The following is a 23,656-nucleotide window of genomic DNA, read 5'->3' on the forward strand; positions in this document are numbered from 1 at the left end:
GTTCACTTTTAAGCTGACTTAAGTCTAACGTTGGGATGATGGTTTTTCTCATTTTCTTTGGTCTAGCTTCTAACACAGATACTACTGGATTATGATCCGAACCGATATCAGTTCCAGGGTAAGTTTTAGTAGATTTACGTATATTTCATATCTACTGTTGATGAAGAAGAAAAATTATATGTTGCTCCACAATATTGATATGATATGCAATTATTATGTAAAAGTTTTAATTACATAATTGTATTTTTCTTGTAGTAGTGCATTTTAATAATTTTATTTACTACATACAATTGTTTACCTTTTAATAACATAATCTTAATATTACTTTTTCTTCTTATAATTTTTTTGGGCTGTGTCCTTGACAATTGTCCAGTAACCAGGACCAATATGATTGGCCAATATAATTAAAAGTGCGAAAAATTTTGCCGATCTATGAAACCAGGTGTCGCTTTTCCGAACTTGCACGGTTCCAATAAGCAGGTTGTAGAGATAGACCAGTAAGTATCTGTGAAAAAACGTCTATTTTTGGATGTGAAAGGTGGCATTCGGATTTTTGCAGATAAAGTTAGGTGACACCTTCAGTAATAATAATTGACTTATGCTCCTTCTCAAATATGCCCGGAACCTTAATAAAAAAATTAAAATATTTAAAAATTTCGAAAAACGTCGATTTTTTTCTGCTTTCTTTGCTTATAACTTTAAAACGATTCGTTTTGGAACAAAGTCGTAGAGAAATAAAATAAAGATAATTGAATTTTGTATGATATACGACTGGTCAAAAATGTCATAACGTATTACCTTTTCTGCAATATCGCAATAAATACAAAATAAGGGGGCAAAATACGCCTGTTGTTATTCAATGTTTTTAACCACTTTGGTGGCACTTAGAACCTTAGTAATTCGCTTAGGAAATTCTTTGTAACATACTTAAACCGTGTACCAAATTTCATTAAAATCGAAATAAATTTGCAATCTAAATGTTTTTAAAAAAGTTTAAATTTTTTAAAATCTTTCTGAACAAAAAGTAGACCATTTAGAAGTTGTCTAATTTTTTTACATATAAAGAGGTGCTCTACCTATCTAATACACTTTACAGAATTAAAATCGGATTATTTAAGGGGCCTCAGCAATGTTTTAAACTTATAAACAATTTTTTGGCTTATAAACAAATAACTTTGTTTAATAATAAAAAGATTAATTTTTAGCAATGCGAGTAATTAAAACCGGTATAATTTGACTTAAACTTTCAAATGCTGTCAGCAGAATTGCTATTTTATTTTTTAATCAAAAGTTATTCGCGTTCAAAAATTGCAATTTTTCGAATTTTTTAAAGTTCCACTGCGTTTATCTCGAAAACTATGCATGCTACGAAAGAACTTGTAGAACATTTTTTGCTTAGAATTACCCAAGAAATACAAAAAAATGTTTTATTTTGCGAAAAATCAATGTTATGTAATTCCTCAAGTTCTTTGTTTATAACAATCTTATCGACATCCGGATCCACTGTTACCCAAAAAAATCGTGTTCTACGGGTCAAAAAATACATAATATCTTGGGTAAGTCCATCTAAATAAAGGAGCCCGTAGCACCCCCTCCTGGCCACAGAACTAATTTGTTTATAAGCCAAAAAATTGTTTATAACTTTAAAACATTGCTGAGGCTGCTTAAACAATCCGATTTCAATTCTATAAAGTGCATTAGATAGGTGGAGTGCTTCTTTATATGTAAACAAATTGACAAATCTTTGTATGTTCTAGTTTTTGTTGTGCAAGATTTTAAAAATTTTTAATTTTTTAAAAAAGTTTAGATTGCAAAATTATTATTCAAAATCTAGTAAGTCAATGTTAATGAAATTTGGTGTACGGTTTTAGCACATTACAAAAATTTTCTAAGCGAATTAGGAAGGTTCCAAGTGTAACCTAAGTGATGGAAAATCATTGAATAAGGACAGGCTTGTTTTGCCCCCTTATTTTATATTTATTGCTATTTGATAGACATTTTTAGAGTGATAAAGAAGACATTTTTAACCAATCGCATCTGATAGAAAATTTAATTATCTTTGCTTTATTCCTATACGACTTTGTTCCAAAATGAATCGTTTTAAAGTTATAAGCAAAAAAAAGTAGAATAAAAAGGAAATTTTTTGAATAATGTTCCGGGCACATTTGAGAAGGAGCATAAATCAATTATTATTAACGAAGTTATCACCTAACTTTATCCGCAAAAATCTGAATGCCACCTCTCACATCCACCTAAAAACAGATCCTTACTGGTCTAAGAGTAATCGTTATAAAAAATCAATTATATTTAATTATCTATTTAGGTAGTAGTTAATAAACAAACTCTAACGCTCTGGCTTTTACTTCTACAAATCAAGTCATTACTCATAGTTTTATTTACTTTTCCTAGATGTCTCTAATTAACATTTCTCCCTTTTTGTTTTATTTTTAGGAACATTGCACCCATCCTACCATTCGAAGCTGAATAGTTTAACAAATAGAATCATTAGGATTTTTAGCATAATATCCGTTGTTAATATTATTATTCAGAATGTATGTGTTTTCTTAAGGCTAGGACTATCTCTACACATATGTGATTGTGCCCATTTTAATATGCCTTAAAGTAGCATTCGATATGTAAAACTTACCATATTATGGTATAATTTCATAGTAAGATGATATACTTAAGAAGAATCAATGTAGATTGAATGTAGGTGTCTTACTAACAAGAGAGTAGCTTATCTTTACCTTAATCGGAAAGAGCTTTTGTTGAATTGATGAAATTAATTAAAATAAATAATATGGCGCTAAATAAGAATCTCGTTTAAAAGCAATAGTGCTATGAACCAACACATTCTGCATCAAACCACTAGGGTTATTAAAAACACCTTCAGTGGAAATAAGTAGGATGGTAGTGGCTACAAATTAAAATTGATATGATACAAATAAATAAAATTTGAAAAAAAATATAAAGTTGTATATTTTTTAAACTGAAAACTCTGTATTTTATATAAATTATGAACTTACGAAATATCACTTCTGGATATCTATCTGTTATGGATAATATACCATAAAAGTTATTAAATATTTAAGCCCTCCGATACCCGTACTATTCTGGTAGAGAGTTCAAATGAAGAATTTAGGACGCATTTGCTGAAATTTTGTTAATAAATCATGCAGTTACATCGTCTGTAAATGAAGCATTATTGATGGTGTCCTCTGTAATTGCCATATCAGCTGTAAATAGTCTTTTCCATATTGCAACGTACTTTTACTTTTTACTCTTCGGAAAATGATAGTTTCTGAGCTCAGTATTGGCTGTGTCAAATGCTTGTTGGTTGTCTACTCATAAGGCAGCGAGAGTACATCTACGATGTTTTATGTTCAGTATTGCTCCACAGTCACACTTGTCGTCATTCTCGTTCAGTTTACCCCATTTATTAAGGTTTGACTTGGTCGGTACTCTGCCGGTTTTTAAACGATGTTTAATGTGCATAGGCAAGATGGTTTGGTCATGTTTAAAGTCGAGACGTTAATCATCCAATACGAAAATTTGCTGAATTGTGGATTCCTGGAAGGAGTAGGAGAAGACCAAAGAAGGCCTGCTCGCAAGAGCTTATCTTGCAACCCATTTAACCATAAAATGGAGAAATAAAGAAACTATAAAGAAAGCCAAGGCTGTGCAGAGAGTCAGTCTATCTTTGTTCCGAACTTTCGTGAGGCTCAGAATGACATGCAGGAAGATAAAGTGAGTGGCATCACACCATGTAACGGAAACGGAACCACAAGAATACCGTCACGATAAAGGGGATTTATGTTGATATGACGCAAGATAGAAACTTCTGGAGAAATTCAATAAGGGAAGCCGACTCCGCACAGTTTTCGATGAATTCGTGGACCGTTATACGAGAGTCAGAATCTGAGAGACCTTTATACAGTTTATCCAGAGGGGATGATGGTCTCATACAGCCGGTAATGAGTCTGCAAGTTTCGTTCAGACTGACGTTTACTTTCTTTGCGTGCGCAGATCTCTTCCATACCGGGCATGCGTATTCCTCTGTTGAGAACCATAGCGCCTGTGCTGCTGATCTTAGTACTGTGGGTTTGGCGTTCCATTTACTATTGCTAAATTTAGGGTGCTAGTACGCTACCCTGAGCCAAGCTGTTTGTTTAGGTTTGCCAGCGACTTTTTTCTCCTCGAGACTCACGTAGAATCGTCTATTTTGCAGTAGTGATTCCACTATTTTGATGAGTTGGTAATCCTTAAGGCGTAGACTTTCAGCAGCAGGTTTCTGTAGTTGACGGTATCATACGCAGCGCTTAGGTCGACGAGAGCTAGGCATGTTATCTTTTTTTCTTCAAATCCGTTCTCGATGTGTTCCTGCTTCTTTTCTAATACATTCAATTTGTGAGACTTTCTTTCTTTTAGAAAATAAAAATTTCTCCATATTGGAACATATTTTGAAAAAGTCACAATATATTTTTCCAGGAGATTTTAAACTCAAACTAATAGAATTCCTTTTAAAAATATACAACTTTATATTATTCATTCTATATGGGTCACCTTATGTCTAATTTTAATTTGAAGAGATTATTACGAACCTAACGTGTTTCTATAAAAGGAATTTTGAATGTTAATACACTAAAAACGTTTATTTATGACACATATATAATAATACTTTTAACATCGCTAGAGCGATGATGAAATACAAGATAGCATGGGCCAGTGCTGCGATTTAGCCTTTTATTATTTACTCCGATTTTATCCAAGGCATTAATTTTATTCATCTTGACTTGGTGCTCTTGGACATATTTTTTACATAATTCGATATTTAAGGTATCGAATCCCGATTTTTCTTGTGATAGTCACTCTTTACAGTTTGATTTATCGGCAAATTTATGAAATATTTTATATATTTATTCTTTTATTACTCACCCTCAATTTCATTCTCTGGTATATTATGATCTATATCTTTTTAAGTTTTTAGTAGTATCTTTATTTAATAGATTAAGTTTTTGGTATTAGAAGTGACCAAAATATAGATATCTACTAGATTAGTATGACCAAAACCACTAAATTTATGATGAAAACCTGATATTAACAATAAATGACTTCAAACATACCACTATGACCTTGAAGATATTACTGGTACGCTATAAAACCGTTAAAAATTAAACCGTCAACCCGTTATTATTACTGCCACATAGGTACATTCTTTGATTTTCTGTAGTTTTTGAAGTTGAATATCATAAATGTATATTATAGTTGGTCTACACGCTCAACTGTCATTTGGGCGTTGTAACTGTAAGTCCGTTACACCTCACGTAATCCGTGTGGTCGTTATTTGCGTAGTCGAGGACAATTTGGTAGATGCAATGACAGCTGACGTCATAGCATAGTCTAACTTCAAAGTGGTACTGGACTGAATGTCTGAAGTGACGGATTTCCTTTTCGCCTTTCTGCTCCAATATTACTGCATAAATATTACCTATTTATTCCTATTCCGATTATATTTCAATAATCAACGACAATTTCAAATATTATAATTTGGTCTTTACAGTAAAGATTTACATCAACATCACAACAAATCACAGTAAAGTTCTGCAAGCAAACTAAGAGAGTCATTAATATTTAGCTCACCGGGGTCTATTCTTCAAGGTGTGAAATTCTATCAACAAGGGATCTACCTGTTTTATGGAATGATCCCTTGTTTATTTAAGTACACATTTCGATCACTAGTACCCCGCTGAACTGAATATTAATGACTCTCTCTTAATGACTTTAGATGCAGAACTAATCAACAAATTTAAAGAGGACATTTCTTGAACATAAATGTAATGTTTAATTAGCCAGAACTACTTTTTTTTTCTTATTCTTTCTATTTATGTGGCTGCTTTCTTAATGTTTCTTTGTAAACTTTTTTGTTTTGATATATTTTTTTCTAATCGTTGATTCGGGTTTTTAATGTTTAAGATAATACATATAACAAATAGCCCTTTTATCTGCTCTAATGTTATTTTTGGTTACTAATGTAGAGGATTAAGTACGTAAGTATATATGTCATAAATAAATGTCAAAAAAAAAGAAAAATTATATTATATTTACTAATTAGTAACTTATATTATTTTGACGAAAATTATTTAAAACCAACGTTTAAATACATAGTTCAAAAGCAATGTTAGTGGATACAATAAAGCTGTATTAAAATGAGCTCAACCGCCGCTTTTAATATTTAAAATATAATTGGTAAAATGTACCAAGCAAAAACGCAAAAAAAATATTTGTTGACACCAAGAAAAATAAAAACTCTAATGACTTCCGTTAGATTAAAATAAGTAAACCTCACAGTCCTAATTTCTTTCCTATCTAATATCGTCCCCTAATTCAACTATGCGTCTGTTTCCCTACCTCTGGCTTGTGTTTTTTGTCTTTTTAATATCTATTTCTAGTCCATTCTCTTTTGTCCCTGTTCTTAATTGTAAATCTATTTCTGCCCTCTTTCGTTCTGTGAGACGTAATGCTGATGTCTTCGGCATAGGCGGCAATCTGTATTAATTTATTTGTTAGAATCCCTATATTCAACTGTCTTGTCACATATTCCAGAGATAGGTTGAATAATGTCGGTGCCAGCCCGTCTTCTTGCTTTAATCCTTTGACTATTGAAAAGTTCTCAGTGAGCTCATTTTGTATTCTGACAGTTGCTGTTGACAAGTTCGTTGTTGTTTTTTTACCAGTTGGATGTATTTTTGGGACATGTTAAAGCTATCCAATATTTGATATAACTTGTGTCTATTAATTCAGTCGTAGGCCTGTTTGAAATCTATGAATAAGTTGTGGACGTCAAAGTTAGTTTCCCACGATGTATCCATTTGTGAGGGTACCTCTGGTGGATTGTGCAAAAGTGTCGACATCGTCAGCAAAAGCTAATAGTACCTTCGTTCCCTGGGAAGCGAAGCCATTTGTTAATTCTGGTGGTGCTTTCCTAATTGCGTGCTCTAAAGCGAAGTTGAATAGCAAAGGAAAAAGTAGATCGACTTGTTTCGATTTAAAACTTGTTTGATGTACTACTGCCAATTTTGATAAGTGCACATGAATTCTGCACACACAGCCTGGTTAATCCTACTAGCATTCTTTCTTCTTATTGCGCCGTTTCCTCTCGAAGGTTGGCGATCCAAATGGCAACTGTAGCTTTGGAAACTGCTGCACGAAAAATTTCTGCGGATGAGCGGTCAAACCATCTTCTCAGGTCCTTCTTCAAGTAGTTCATATCTTTCCCCTGTCAACACATGGCCCAAGTATTGCATTTTTCTTTCTTGGATTATTCTTAGTAATTCTTTTTGTTTGTTGATGCGCCGAAGTACCTCATTGTTAGAAACTTTTTGTGCCCATGTAATTCTCAGCATCCGTCTGTATATATACATCTCAAAGGCATCTATTCTCTTTTCTGTTTCAGAGTCCATTGTCCAATTTTCATATAGACAAGGCGAAAACGGCGGGTTCGTTGGAAAAAATATTCCCATGAGATTTTTTTGCATAATCACATTCGTGAGACACCCCAGAATAAGGTTCAAGGAGTCTCGTACACGAAAAGTGGTCCAAATTTTTTTAAACAATTTTTTTTAATCAAAATGCAAAAAAATCGGTATTTTCGGCCCGGTCAATTTTTTATTAGGTTTTTTGGACCATTCTGGACAAAAAAGGTCTCTTATAATTTTTCTCTAAAGCGTCGTTTAAACACAACGATAAGTCACAGCAACTAGTTGTGATGACAAGTTGAAACGCTGTTTAGACGCTGCGATTCAATGCGATACCACCTTCAACCCAACTCCAACTTTGATAAGTTGTGCGATACACCGTTTACACACAATGATAAGTTGCAACAACTCGATTGACCTTGATAAGTTGTTTGATTTATCGCTGTGTTTAAACGACCCTTTAAGTTGATCGTTTTCGAGTTATACGCAATTTAAAATTGAAAAAAAAACGAAAGATGGCGATTTTCAAGGCTTAATAACTTAGTTAAAAGTTATTATTATTAAAGTCAGAAAGTAACTAAATTAAAGTTTAAAGTCCCCTCTACAAGATCCTGAAGAAATTTTTGTCATTATTTTATTACTAAGCTGTTATTTTTAAGTAATAATAATGAGCGCCATGCACGTATTAGGCGGCCGTCAATGGTGAGTGCGAAAGAGATGCCATTCCGGCAGTCCAATCGTGCATCTTACTCGCACTCACATTTACAGCCGCCTCAATACGATCTTACCGCTCATTGTTAATAATTAAAAATAACAGCTTACTAATAAATTAATGACACAAATTTCTTCAGGATCATGTAGGGGAGGCTTTAAACTTTCAATTAGTCACTTTCTGACTTACATAACAATAATTTTTAATCGAGTTATAAGTCTTAAAATGGCCATTTTCGCCTTTTTCAAATTTGAAATTGCCTATAACTCGAAAACGATCAACTTCAGAGAAAAATTACATGAGGCATTTTTTGTCCAGAATGGTCAAAAAAAAAAACAAAAAAATTGTCCGGACCGAAAATATTGATTTTTGCAATTCGTTTAAAAAAATAAAAAATTTGGACTACTTTTCGCGTGGGCTACTTCTTGAACCTTATTCTGGGGTGTCTCACGGATATGATTATGCAAAAAAATCTCATGGGAATATTTTTTCCAACGAACCCGTCATTTTCGCTTTGTCTAGTATATCAAGACAGAAAACACAAACATTTGATCATTCAAATTCTGAACTCCAGACTAAAAGGTCTCTTTTCCTCGATTGTTCGATTCTTGATAGGATTTCTTTTTTTTTTTGGTTACACTGGCGATTGCCATTTGCTCCCAAATATTTTATGAACGTTACCTGCTCTATTATTTGTCCCTTGGCATACAAATGTACGTTTATTTGTGTCTTGGATATACTAGCTTTCTGGGTACTCCCATTTCCACCATTATCTTCCACAGTATCCCTGTGTACAGAGTCATACGCTTGTTTAAAATCTCAAAAAAACTATACAAATTTAATGAACGTGTTTATTCTTTGTTTAAACATGCTAATAGTGGTGGCAAAAGCGAATATAATGTGTTCCCACTTTCTGCAAATATCCGGTTTATATGGGATCCATCTTAGTTCAAGCTTCTTTATAGTTATTTTATGTGTTATTTTGAGTTTTTGTGTTATATTGCAGACGCTACTATATTAGGTTCGATGCACATTTGCGTGTTTTCATGTTGCGTGCACGCTGCGAGCTAGCTGCTTGTTTTCAAGCTAAGTTTCCACACATTTGAACGGGTTCTCGGGGTCAATACACACCAGAAATAAACAGCTCTGTATCTACGTTGAAATCCATGCCCAGCACAGCCCGCCAAACCGCCTGACTTGTTTTCAAGCTGCGTGCACGTGCACGTGGCGGCGTAGCAGAAACTGGCGAATAAATTCAACTCACGTACTTAATTCAGTCAATTTGTACTCCACGAGCTCCCTAGTGGAAAAGTTTTGGGGTAGTTTTTGCGGACAAAATTTCGTGACGGAACATTGAGTAAATCGCAAAAAAAGCGAAAAATTTTACTTCTTCTCGCTTTTTTTTGCTTAAATCTCGAAAACTATTAACTCTCAGTAAATGGTCTGTTAACATAAATTAAAGTACCTAAAATTCTCTACAAATATCACTATTCACTTTTTTTCTCAGACGAACCGTTTGGTCTAAAGTGCAAGTTGAAAATTGCCAATTTTTAACGGTCTCTGCAAAACCCACTTTTTACATTCCAAAACTTAAGTTTTTATTAGAATGCTGTCATTTGATAAATTTCTCCTAGTTTCCGGCACAAATAATTAAAAAGAAAAAAAGGTCGAAATTGTATAAGCAGTATCACTAAAGGTAGGACTCTTCTTCTTCTTTAAGTACCGTGCCCAAATTTTAGGCGTAGGTAGCTTCCATGACAATTTGCCCATATTGTTCTCGATCTTGCGCGGCATGAAATAGTTGATCTGCTGATAAGCCAGTCCATTGACGAAGGTTTCGGAGCCATGAATATTAATTTCTTCCTACCAATTCCTCTTTTTCCGTCATCTTCCGTTGTGTATTAAATGCCTACTCTGTTTAAGACTTGAAATGCGTTGAACGCAAGATATTCTGAGCATTCTACGATACGACCACATCTCGAGGGATTCTAATTTGTTCATCATGTAAACCTTCATGATCCAGATTTCACATTCAAATAGTAAAACAGGATACACATAACATTTTAGGAACTTGATTCCTTAGTTGTAAATACAGCTGAGAGTTTCTCAGAATAGATCTAAGTTTCATAAATGGTCCTCTTGCAATTTCTATACGAGTTTTCATTTCTTCATCCGGATTTAGTATCTCGTTTATCCAACATTCTAGGCATTTAAAATGGTTAACTTTTGTTATCGGGACTCTAATAAAATAAAACTTAAAATATCGTAGATATTAATATTACAAATTAAAATACAAAATGTTGTATAATATAAAATTATATGAGCCGTAGTCTTTTAGAAGGTTCTGGCTGTGGTTCTCCGGTGGCGATGAGTCTGGAAAATATTCTGCTTGTTCTGGAAAATAAAAGAGATGGTGTCAGTTCTAAAGGAGAGATGATGATTGCAAAATAGATTGTGAGATTAAACAGACTTTCAGCATTGTGCTGAGGTTCTTAGATGGCATCATATCCTGGCTCAGGATCTGATTGCTCCATCGTCAGCGTCAGGGTTCGTTCTCCTGGATAATAAAAGAGGTAGTGATACTGAATGATTACGAAATAACTTGTGAGATTCTACATACCTCTGTCTCTTTCTTCAATCTCTTCTACGTCTATATCAGAGCTATCTTTCTGGGTTTAAGTTGTCACACAGTCCTTCGCATGATGTGCAAATTTGGCAGCAATGGAGGCTCGTTTTCCTGCAACCACAATTGCGTTGGCAGCCCTTTTTACATTTACAAAAAATATACCGTAGTAGTGAGTTTGGTGCAGGGTCCAAAGTGGTTGGCACTGGCACGAGACCACTAGTAGTTTTTTTCCAACCCCACTCACTTGGATCTTTTTGTTGCTCGTCAGTTGTGGCTTGACATAAAGATAATCATTGCTGCACCTGATAGTAAACTCTAAGTGAATGTTCTCGTGCAGCAGATTCGGTAGGGGGTAATGAGGCAATGTTCAGACTGGTTTCTTTGTTTCTTCCATATAGAGCCACGAGAAACATGTTTCCTGCTGTGGCCACCTCACCCTGATATGCATTAGGGTCTTTAAAAGCATCAATGGTTGGTTGCAAGTCTGTGTTCTTCTGCAAGACATTAAAGAATTTCAGTTTCCCCTGATTAAACAACGCAGAAGTAGTATCACAACCACTCATCACATGTAAGAATAAGATATGGTCCATTAGGATTTTTTCAGCAGCCTGATGAAGGTTGTAGAAGCTTTGCGAAACCTTTCCTTTTCCTAGTTTCAGAAAAAATAGATTTTTTGTGTTAGGACTACACAGGCCAATTAAAATGACCAGAAGGTCGATATCTTCCCCCACCACTGTCACTGTTTTTTTGACGGTGCCATGTCAAGAGCTGTTATTATAATTAGAATATCAGCATCCTCCACTAGTTTGAGGATGTAAATTTATCAAATAACAGCATTCTAATAAAAAATAAAGTTTTGGAATGTAAAAAGTGGATTTTGCAGAGACCCTTACAAATTGGCAATTTTCAACTTGCACTTTAGACCGAACGGTACGTCTAAAAAAAAGTAAATGGTGATATTTGTAGAGAATTTTAAGTACTTTAAATTTTGTTAACAGACCATTTACTAAAAGTTAATAGTTTTCGAGATTGCTTGCCGGAAAAAGCAGAAATTTTTCGCTTTTCCTCAATTTTTCAATTTTCCGTCACGAAATTTTGTCCGCAAACCTCATATTCGGCAGTCCAAAATAAAACACAATTTTATTGAATTAACTGCTGAACCGCCAACGGTCGCACGCAGCTTGCTCGTAACGTGCAAGGAGCTTGAAAACACGCAGATTTGCATCGAGCCTAACTTTTTATCGACTTTGCTCGTATGGTTAACATGATAATTGGAGCGAAAGTTGTGTATGGTAGAGAATGGTATGAAGAAATTCCGAAGGAACTTTTATTAGGATTGTGAGGTGTTTAAAGTTGGTATATTTGCAAGTATATCTAAATTAATGTTCACTTGGCTTGACGAATTTGAAATACACATTATATATGGATTTATATATACAGGATGGACGTCTTAATTGTATTTAAATCTGATATCGAACCACCTGAACGTCTTCTACAGTATAAAGAATTGTGTATTATGTACAGAAATTTATTTTTCTTAATTTTGGTTATTCCAACCTGTATAGAAATCTGATCACGTGAAGGTGATGTATTCTCCATTAATTTTAATTATTATATTGTGATTTATTATGCTCATATTATTTTTAAGTTTAAACTGTATAAATTTATTGTTATATAATTTTTCAGCAATAGTTTGGTAGGGTGGGTACAAATGTCCATATTTACGGTAAGATGTTTATAGTAATATATTTCCTTCTTTTTTTTATTTTTCACTATTTTGACCACCCTACTGAACGGTATGCTGCATATATTTATTTAGGGTGGAGTAAAGTATGGCTTTAGTTGATTTTAATTAACTTAAATATATAGGGAGCAGGCTTTAAATTTGAGTCTAATAATTTCTAGATAGTTCAACATGTATTTTGTATTTTGCTTACATTGTATTGTATTCATCGTTTTTGCCAGTTATTTTGTAGTTATACTTAGTTATTATTTACGATACGACTACAAAGCAGTATAAGAACGGGGAGGAGGAAATATTCATAGCTCCTAAACCTTCGTCAATGTCGGCTTATCAGCAGATGAACTGTTACATGCCGCGCAGGATCGAGAAAAATATCGGCGGATTGTCACGGAAAAAATTTGGGCACGGTAATCAAAGAAGAAGATAAAAAAGTGTGAAGTTGTTGCGGGACTAAAGAATTAATCAAAAAGATTTTTTCAGCATTGTACTCAAAGATCGAAGCAATATACTAACAACTTACTTTCAAGAAAAAGAGCAGTGAAGGGGCAGTAGAAAAAAGTATTGAAAAATAGTATGAAATATTTGAAAAATGGATGGTAGTTATTTGTTTTCTTCGGTCACGTGCATTAGTCATTGAATCCACATTACCAATATTGGTTTTAAATATGTTGTGAAAGCATGATAATTTCTGTACATGATAGAAAATTATTATATATGCTAGGTTTTGCAGGTCCCACGTCTAATACGTGATATTTTGAGATACTGTTCTGTCGGTAAGCTTTGGATCTGCACTACTAATATTGATCCCGCTTAATATGCTTTACAATGTGCCATACATAGTAGACAAAATTACTAAGGAGTCATTTAAAAAAACTAAGTTCTCTTAGCAACGGATTTACTGTGTGTTGGAAATATAAAAAAAACATTCAATCAGATGAGAAAATTTAGTAAAACCCATACAAAGAACACAAAATTTATTGTTCAGTTAATCCATTTCGATTTTAACATGTTTAGAATAGAGACTGCACAAAAATATTAATTAACATCAAGTAATAATAATAATGAAATATGTACTATTTAGAAGAAAGAATTTAAAAATTAAATTCTATAACGTAACTAAATTATTAGGTAAATAAACTTTCTTAAGGTGAAAGTAACATCACTTGACTTGGCCTAGAATATAAGAATGTACTCACAATAATTTAAATAATCTGTTATAATCAGATTAAACCCGCATGGTGAGCTTTGGAATCAGTGAAATCTTGGATAAAATATAACCTTGCATAACTACTAGGATGCGAGGGGCCTCCAAACTAGGATCAAGATGGCCCCCATACTAGGATCAAGATGGCCCCCAAACTAGGATAAAAGTGGTTTTCGTCTTAGGATGAACTGGGACCTAATTGGACAAGAAAATGCAAAATAAAACTGCGGCGAAACAAGAGGTACCAAAGTAAAGAAACAAAAGGCACAAAAAAAGATTTACCCTAACAGGGGTCTAGAACACACATAGAATCGTCGTTCACATCTTGCTTGCGAAACAAACACTAAAAGAATTGAAAAGGTGGGCGATTTACACATAATATTTAAGGGAAAGAAGTAGGTACCTTTAGCTATCGTTTCTAAGTGGTGTAAATAATCATAACTCTCGTAACGGGATATTGGCGGTAGTTCGGTAAAACCTTTAAAAGGTTTTTCGGACAAGTTCCATAACGATATTTTCTACAGAAAATTCGCAATACAGTGGTAAACTGAGAAAGCAAAGAATATTTAGGTAAGAATTACACTGCTCTACTGGATATTTTACAAAATTTAGTAAAATGAAATTTAGTCAAAATTATTCGACTCTTGTCGAATGTATTGACTCTTCGACACCGTACAAATGTTCAGCACAGGTTTGAAAATACTTTGGTCTGACGAGGTTGTAGCAACTTTTTACATGATATATCATTGGAATATGTAGGTTTTTTGCATCCTCATATATCCGTCATTTTTTATACTATATTGATATATAGATTTTATTGACCATTTCTTTTTCTTTTTTCGAAGAGAGTATCATCTCTCCATTGCTTGCCTAACATATGCTTTGATATGTTTTTTATTGAATCAAAATAAAAATTTGAAAACAAGTCTTTCGAATTTTTGGACACGATCAAAAAGGATCTCGACAACATTAAAAATGACACAATATTTTGGTCATTCCAGTTAAAAAGACATCATAACTTGTAGACCTCCATGTTGACGGTTATTCTGTACCTGTCGTGAGTTTTGTAGTCAGTCTAGTCGACCAGATCATCTCCAGGCTCCAGGTTTACAATATTCTTGAATCAGGCTGGAGACAAAACTAACTTTTATCTGTACGTTTGTTGTAGTTGTACTCTTATACTCTTAATTCACGACTTCAACGACACAATATGGAAACTTGCATATCTTGAATTGTATAAGAAGAAACTTTTTTTATTCCTGGGTTTGTCGGTCTGATATTGGGATTGAATTGTATATGTGTTTTCAAGAAAGTATTAAGGTTTTATTAAAACTTAAATAAGAATAACAGTAACGGTTTTTAACTCATTACTGAGGTGTTCATAAAACTTCAATGTTCGTATCAGTTATTGTGACAAACTAACTAGTCGTGACATTCTAAATCGGCACGCACTAGTTCGATCCTCGGCATCGACAACATTTTCATTTCTAAAATTTATACGAGCCGTCATCGTGCTTTGTAGGGTACGTAAAGCCGTCGGTTCGGGCTACGTAAGTGGTAGATGTTATGTTAGGGTCGCTTGTGCGAGTGAAAGCTATAACAAAAAAACCTTACCCGGAAGGTGCACAAACTTTACTTTACTAATTAGTCAATGCAAGTAGATGTAAACCTTATAGTAAAGGCAATATGGACTACAAACATTAAAACATTATAGTCCTGTATCCCGCGTACCAAAAAAAAAGTTTATTAATAGCAAGCTGAAAATTTATTCATGGCTTAACGGTGTCGATTCGGGCAAACTTTGATGTAAGGGAACACTGGAACAGAAAAAGCTTTAATTGTGGTACATTGTGGTATCCTTGCAAGTTTATGATTGTGAAAACTAGCAAGTTGTTTTTAAGTTAATTCAACAGCAAAAGTTATATAGAATTTATGAAAAAATGTTTGTCCGACAAAAATATTGGGTATTTTAACAGGTCCGGCACGTAGAACATGCCAAATGACAGGAATTATGTTGATGATAACTATCAGTCTGGATTTTACATGAGAGTTTAATGAAAGGGTAAATAAATCAATTGGAAGTTCCGACGTTCGAAACCTCTAAAATATAGACAGTTTCGAACGTCGGAGTACTAAAACGTCCCATGTATTTTGTCGGACATGACTTCCAATTGATTTTTTTACTCTCATTAAACTCTCATGCAAAAAATCAGACTGCTAGTTATCACCAACATTATTCCTGTCATTTGACATGTTCTACGTGTCGGACTTATTAAAATGCCCAACATTTTTGTCGGACAAACATTTTTTCATATATTATATGTTGGTTATTGAATAAACTTAAAAGCAACCTGCTAGTTTTCACAATCATAAACTTGTCAGGATGACATATTTATCACGTTCCACAATTAAAGCTTCCCTGTTCCAGTATTCCCATACATCAAAATTTGTCCGACTCGACACCGTTAAGCTACGAACAAATTTTCAGCTTGCTACTAATAAACTTTTTTTTTGGTACGCGGGAGCCAGAACTATTACATATCCATTAGGTATTTTAACGGTACCCATTTACTTAGTATCCGCTAATAAACTAACGACTTATTTTTCGTCAAAACATTTTAAAGACTGCTCTCCCTAAAAAAAATCACAAAACACAACTTGTACATATATTTTTTAAACATTTAAAGAATATTTTATCCTTTTTATTTATAGAAAAGTCCAATATTTTAATTCACCCCCTAAATTATTATATTGTTAATCTCCTTTTTTTCATTTTCTATATACAAAGATTTACAGTTATATTCTAAATTGATTGTTAAAAAGTACATTGAATATATCGTGTATCGAATAAACAAATTATATATTTATTTTGCAAGTCTCTGTCGATTTAGCTACGTAAAAATGTTATCGTAAACTGTTAGCTATTTCAAAATTTGTTAAAAATACTCATCACTTATCATTATATTGCATTAAAACATTGACTATTTTCACTGTTTTATTTATTATTTCTCTTTGGATACTCACGAAAGTAATCCAAGTGGAGGTTTGGTTTTAAAAAAATGTGCTTTCCTAACGGTGCAAGAAGCGTTTAGCAATTTTCAAGAAGCAGTATTTACTAGCAACACAAATAAGTACCGAGCATACCCAGTTCGACCTTCAACTGTTAAAACATACAATGGCGCAGATTGTGAAAGTGACCATCTACTCGTAGTTTTAAACGTCTTTCGATTTAAATTATTTAAGAGAATCCTGTCCCTAAACTCCCCAAAAATAAATGAATTCCAACAGAAGAAAATTTTTCTTTAGATAAAGTACGAGGGTCATCCGTAAAAAAAGGTTCCCTATGGCAGTGAGAAAGACTACGACGTGCTGGGAGAAATCTGGCAACACTGCCTTACACATAAACTCTCCCTCTCTTTTAACCCACCACTTTCGCGTCGCTGCGTTGCCCAGTGTCAGCCTAGCAGCCTTCGAAGATGGAGTTCCCCATCGTTGTTATCGCCAATGTGAAATTCATGTTGTGACACGTTTTTTAAATGCAAAATGGATTTCACCTATTGACATTCATCGTCAGTTAATCGAAGTTTTTGGGTAAAAGTGCATATCTGTTTAACATGTTCGCAAATGGTGTAGAGAATTCAGTGAAAATCGTAGCGGAAGGTCGTGAATTTCCGTTCGGTCTTCACTGAATTCTCTACACCATTTGCGAACATGTTGCAAACATATGCACTTTTACCCATAAACTTCGTTTAACTGACAATGAATGTCAATAGGTGAAATCCATTTTGCATTTAAAAACCGCATCACAGCATAAATTTCACATTAACGATAACAACGGCCGGGATCTCCATCTTTGAAGGCTCCTAGGCCGACACTGAGCAATGCAGCGAGGCGGAACTGGTGAGGTGGGTAAGAGGGAGAGTTGATGTATAAGGCAGTGTTGCCAGATTTCTCCCAGCACGTCGTAGTCTTTCTCACTGCCATAGGGAACTTTTTTTTTACGAATTACCCTCATAGATAGTGATCCTGAGAACACTTGGATCTATTTTAAAGACAAAATAATCGAGACTGCAAAAGACTAGGCGACATCGATTTCCACAAACTAAACGATTAATGTGAGATTACAAATTAATGGATTAATTTGTGATTGAACAGTCACTAATAACACATGCCAGTAAAATCTTGTTGCATATCATCAAAAGCAGATTAAAAACTTACCTAGGTACATTATCAAATACCGCAGATACAAGCGGGGTTTGTAAAAGTCGAGAGAACTTGACTACGGCATTCCTTTGTGTAATTTGGTTACATGTTGGTTCCGTTTTACTAAAGATGGATGCACCGACACACCTGGTGAAAATCTGTATCAGTCCAATGTACGACTATATTAAATTTACATTCAAGATGTAGTAGACATAAACAAACCAAGACACGTTAATTGCTACTAGGAGCACTCCCGAATCATAATTTACAAAGTATAAACTTTGGAAATCATGATTTGGGATTTACAATGTATACAGGGTGATTGATTAGTAGGGTAAAGCTCAATAGCTCCGCTGTAGTAATAGATAGCAATAAAAGTTAATAACAAAAATTTTAGCCACCTTTGAGCTTCACATTACAAAATTAGTTAGAATGTTACAGGGTGTTCGATAACACAGTGGCAGACCTAACTTATGTTTTTTTAAATGGAGCACCCTATATTTTATTTTATATTCGAAATCCTGTTAACTTCTCCATCACAAAAATATAAAGGATTGTAATGTTATACAGGGTATTTAGAAAGTTATAACCAATTTTGTATGAAAATCGTAACAAGTTCAACTCCCTGTATAAATAAAAATAATCACAAGAGCAATGGTTTATTAATGCCATATTTTTTTATTTATTGTCAAAATTTTTAAAAATTATTGATATTGCTAATTTTCTTTATATCAAATACAGGGTGAGTCAAAACGCAAGTACATTATTTTCTCAGTAATGTTAAATGGAACACCCTGTATTTTATATCATTATTGAAAAGTAACATTAACGTACTTTAATTTTTATATAACATTCCCTATGCTCAAATGTATTAGTTTTCGAGATATTTTCATTTTTCAGAGCAAATTATTTTAGGTGTTTAAATTTATCTAAATTTTAAGTAAGCCATGACTGAATTGACAATTGAAGATTACCGATTATCAATCCGGTAATCAATGTAACACTGTAGCAAATAAAGAAATAAAAATAATTTATTAGTAATACATTTTACAAACAAAAACACAACCACTACATGCAACATTTTTGAAACAATTAAAAACTATCTTTTTATGTAAATGCAACAAATAAACAAAGAAAATTAGTAATAAATTTTACAAAAAAAACACACAAACACAAAATACAATATTTTGTGAAGACAATTAAACACTACTTTTGTATGTAAATGTAACAGTGTAACAAATAAAGAACGAAATATAATTTATCAGTAATACATTTTGCAAAAAAACATGTTTGCAAAAATTAGAAGCTACTTTTAATAAAATATCTTAATTACATAAGGTGTTCAAAATTATCTCCTAACACATTTATGTACGCCTAAAAACGATCATTGAATGAGCTACTTACTCTACGGAGCATTTGTAAATTAACACATCGAAATACACTTTGTATTCTATTTTTCATCTAATCTCTTGTTGTTGGAGGTATTTTATAAACTTCATTATTAACGTACCCCCAAAAAAATCAGTCCAGTTTATTAAATTCTGGTAATTTGGGTGGCCACGCTACTGGTCCATTGAAAAATGAAAATGGGAATGTTATCTAAAAATTAAAGTACGGTAATGGTACTTTTCAATAGTGATATAAAATACAGGGTGGTCCATTTAAAATTACTGAGAAAATAATAAAAATTAGCAATATCGACCATTCTTGAAAATTTTGACAATACGTTAAAAAATATGGCATTAATAAACCATTGTTGCTTTGCTTATTTTTATTTATACAGGGAGTTGAACTTGTTACGATTTTCATATAAAATTGGTTATAACTTTGTAAATACCCAGTATAACATAACAAACCTTTATATTTTTGTGATGGAGAAGTTAACAGGATTTCGAATTTAAAATAAAATATAGGGTGTTCCATTTAAAGAAACATAAGTTTGGTCTGCCACTGTGTTATCGAACACCCTGTAACATTCTAACTAATTTTGTAATGTGAAGCTCAAAGGTGGCTAAAATTTTTGTTATTAACTTTTATTGCTATCTATTACTATAGCGGAGCTATTGAGCTTTACCCTACTAATCAATCACCCTGTATACATTGTAAATTATGATTCGGGAGTGCTCCTAGTAGCATTTAACGTGTCTTGGTTTGTTTATTTCTACTGCATCTTGATTGTAAATTTAGTATAGATCAGAAATTCTCAAGCCAATTTAGAGGGGGAGGTTAGACAAGAATGCATTTTGTCACCTGACTAATATCACCACAATATTTATGGTGAAAACGGTGGCTTGTAGAAAAATCTCCAATTTAAGATGTGCTGAAGACACTGAACTTATGCACAAATGAACAAGAAATGCTAGATCTCATGCGAAGAGTTGAGTGGGGAAGAGTTACAGTTAGTCTTAAAATTAATAAAGACAAGACGGAAATAATGGTGATATATGACATTGCAACATGGTGATTTTAGACATATGCAACACTATTCAGGTGTACAACTAACGATGGCAACTGCGAAGCAGAAGTTCGGTGACGTATTAGTATGGCAAAATATGCAATGAGTTACCTGTTTACAGTTTGGAAAGACGTGTATTTTCAATATTTTATGCGAGATAGAAACTTGGACTGTTCGCGCACCAGAATGGCAGAAAATTGATGCCTTTGAGATGTGATGTTGGAGAAGACTGCGCATACCTTGGACAGCTCATCGGACAAACGTTTCCATTTTTAACCAACTTGACATTAAACAAGTGCTGTCCACTACTACTAAACAAAACAAATAGTTTCTGTGAAAATAAATATTCAAACATACATTTGTGAAATGTACCAATAGAAAGAATCAGAATAGAAATAGCAAGAAATGGGTTTGTAAAAATGAAAAGAATTCTCTGCAATAATACAGAACTTAGATTAGAACTGAGAGTAAGAGCTCTGAGATGTTTTCTAATAATTGCCTGTGACACTGATTGAAAATATGAGTCTTGTGATTGTAATTATTTTGCAAGTATTAAGGGGTTACATAGGTCTTGTGGGTAAAAAAAGTGACTTTTTAAAAAAATTATATCTCGAAAATTAAAATATATTTTTATTTATAATTGGAACATGTAAAAGTATAGTACTTAAGGTACTCTCAAAAAAAATTTCAGCCAAAAATATTCATTTTTGTAGAGTTGACTGCAATTTTTCGACAACAGCCTTTTTGCGGTGGGTAGCATAACTAAGTCTAGTCTCATCTGAAATCAAAAAATCAAAAAGTTTCTTGTAGTTTATACCTCTGGCTAGTGAATGAACGAAGGAATTAAAAAAAAAATGAAATTTGAAGATTTTACATAAGTTTTACACATTTTCGATTCAAATTTTTCTTATTTTTTTCAAAAATGACCATTTTTAAAGTAGTTTTTTTTTATAAAACAAAAACAACTTCACCTAATAAAAATTCCTTCGTTCATTCACTAGCCAGAGGTATAAACTACAAGAAACTTTTTGATTTCAGATGAGACTGGCCCACCGCAAAAAAGGCTGTTGTCGAAAAATTGCAGTCAACTCTACAAAAATAAATATTTTTGGCTGAAAATTGTTTTGAGAGTACCTTAAGTACTATACTTTTACATGTTCCAATTATAAATAAAAATAATTTTTAGTTTTAGAGATATAATTTTTTTAAAAAGTCACTTTTTTTACCCGCAATACCTATGTAACACCTTTAACAGGTTAATTCAATATTCTTTATTTTATAATTTTTTTTTATAATACTCATAATATAATCTTTTACTTTCATTAGCACCACCACTGACTCCCCAAAATAAAAAACGCAAGGAAAGCATTAACGAGTTCGTACAAACCGAAAAGAGTTACGTCCATGACATGTCGGTGGTACACGAAGTGTTCGAAGAACCCTTAAGGAAGTGCAAACTGATTTCAGCCAAAGAAATTGACGAAATATTCGTCAACTGGCAAGATATAATATTCTGTAATAAATTATTTCTTAAGGATTTATTGAATGCGAATAAGACTGGAAGCGATATGATCGGCCATATTATATGTAAACACGTAAGTATTTATATTAAAAAGCAATAATTAATATTGTATTATTTGATATTATTATTTAATTTTAACCAGATTATATGTTGTTCTGAAGTATTTTGTATTTTGACAACGGCACCCGATTTGGGCGTCGAAATGTTAATAAAAATCATTTTTTAATAATATTGTGGCTTATTTCCCATTCTAAATAGTTAAGATTATATGTTGCCCAGATGAAAATACTAGATAACGTATGTCCTAAAAGTTTTGCACAAAATTCATTGGCCTTAATTTTAACTTACTTAATCCAGAACTCGTATACCTTTCGATGTGAGTTATTACGGAGTTAGGTTCTCCGTCGTTTTCTTCCACGTTTACTTCCATTTCCTTCTATCCATGGCCAATGCTTTTGTTTCCTCCCATTGTATTCCTCTTTTGTCGGCCGCTTCCCTCACTTCTTCTGTCCACGTCTTTCTTGGTCTTCCTCTCTTCTTTCTTCCCATATCTCTCGCATCATATACACTCGCGATCATAAAAAGCGGGTCACTCGATGAGTTATTCAAGTTAGATGTCTCGAATTTTCTAAACCTGTTGTCCGATTTGAGTGATTTTTTTAGTATGTTATAGCCTTATTCTTTAGCAATATCGCTATAATAATATTGTTGCTAGACCAGTAAATTGTCATTGTATACGGGGTGTAACAATCATACTGTGTTTATTCCTGAAAGTTCGGAACACCCTGTGGAATGTTTTAGCATAGATAAAATATTGAAATTAAAACTCAATTGTAGCCTTAGGCTCTCTTAAAATTTTCTTTTTTGATTTATTTGTTTATGTTGAATAATAAAAAAGTTAAGCACGTTAATAACTAGCCATGTTCTTCATCAATACAGGGTGTTTCTAAATAAGTGCGACAAACTTTAAGGGGTAATTCTGTATGAAAAATAATGACAGTTTGCTTTATAAACATATGTCCGCAAATGCTTCGCTTCGGAGATACGGGATGTTAAAATTTTTCTTACAAACTGACGATTTATTTAAATCTCTAAAACCGGTTGAGATATGCAAATGAAATTTGGTAGATGTTAAGAGGTAGTTATGGCGCATTTTTTGACATACAATTAAGAATTTTATATTCACCATTGGCATGCATACGAGATATATCTAAAATGTTTATACCCGTATGCACGCCAATGGTGAATATAGAATTATTAATTGTATGTCAAAAAATACACAATAACTGCCTCTTAAAACCTACCAAATTTCATTTGCATATCTTTATTGGTTTTAGAGCAATAACACAGTATGATTGTTACACCCGGTATACAATGACAATTTACCGGTCTACTAACAATATTATTATAGCGATATTGCTAAAGAATAAGGCTATAACATACTAAAAAAATCACTCAAATCGGACAACAGGTTTAGAAAATTCGAGACATTTAACTTGAATAACTCATCGAGTGACCCGCTTTTTATGATCGCGAGTGTATTTGTCTTACTATTTTCTCTTCTCCTCTTTTCAGTACGTGTCCGAGCCATCTAAGTTGTAACAGAGGTGTAACCTAACCCTCCTAAGGGGGGTTACAACCTAACCCTCCTAAGGGGGGTTACAACTACTTGATGGTCTCTGGGGGTATGGAATAGTAATGGTGTTAAGCGTATA

The 23,656-nt window shown here is 33.2% G+C and overlaps 1 protein-coding gene across 4 annotated transcripts in view; it reads left to right on the plus strand.

Moving 5' to 3' along the window:
• The window catches only part of LOC114330018 (intersectin-1-like), a 205,185-nt gene that overhangs the window by 137,045 nt on the left and 44,484 nt on the right, over window positions 1-23,656 (plus strand). For all 4 annotated transcript variants that reach the window (XM_050644297.1, XM_050644298.1, XM_050644296.1 and 1 more), the window contains one exon: window positions 21,746-22,014. In XM_050644297.1, the coding sequence (XP_050500254.1) occupies window positions 21,746-22,014 (269 nt within the window). The remainder of the gene's footprint in view (window positions 1-21,745; window positions 22,015-23,656) is intronic.

Source organism: Diabrotica virgifera, chromosome 2, assembly GCF_917563875.1.
Source record: "Diabrotica virgifera virgifera chromosome 2, PGI_DIABVI_V3a".
NCBI classification, from domain to species: domain Eukaryota; kingdom Metazoa; phylum Arthropoda; class Insecta; order Coleoptera; family Chrysomelidae; genus Diabrotica; species Diabrotica virgifera.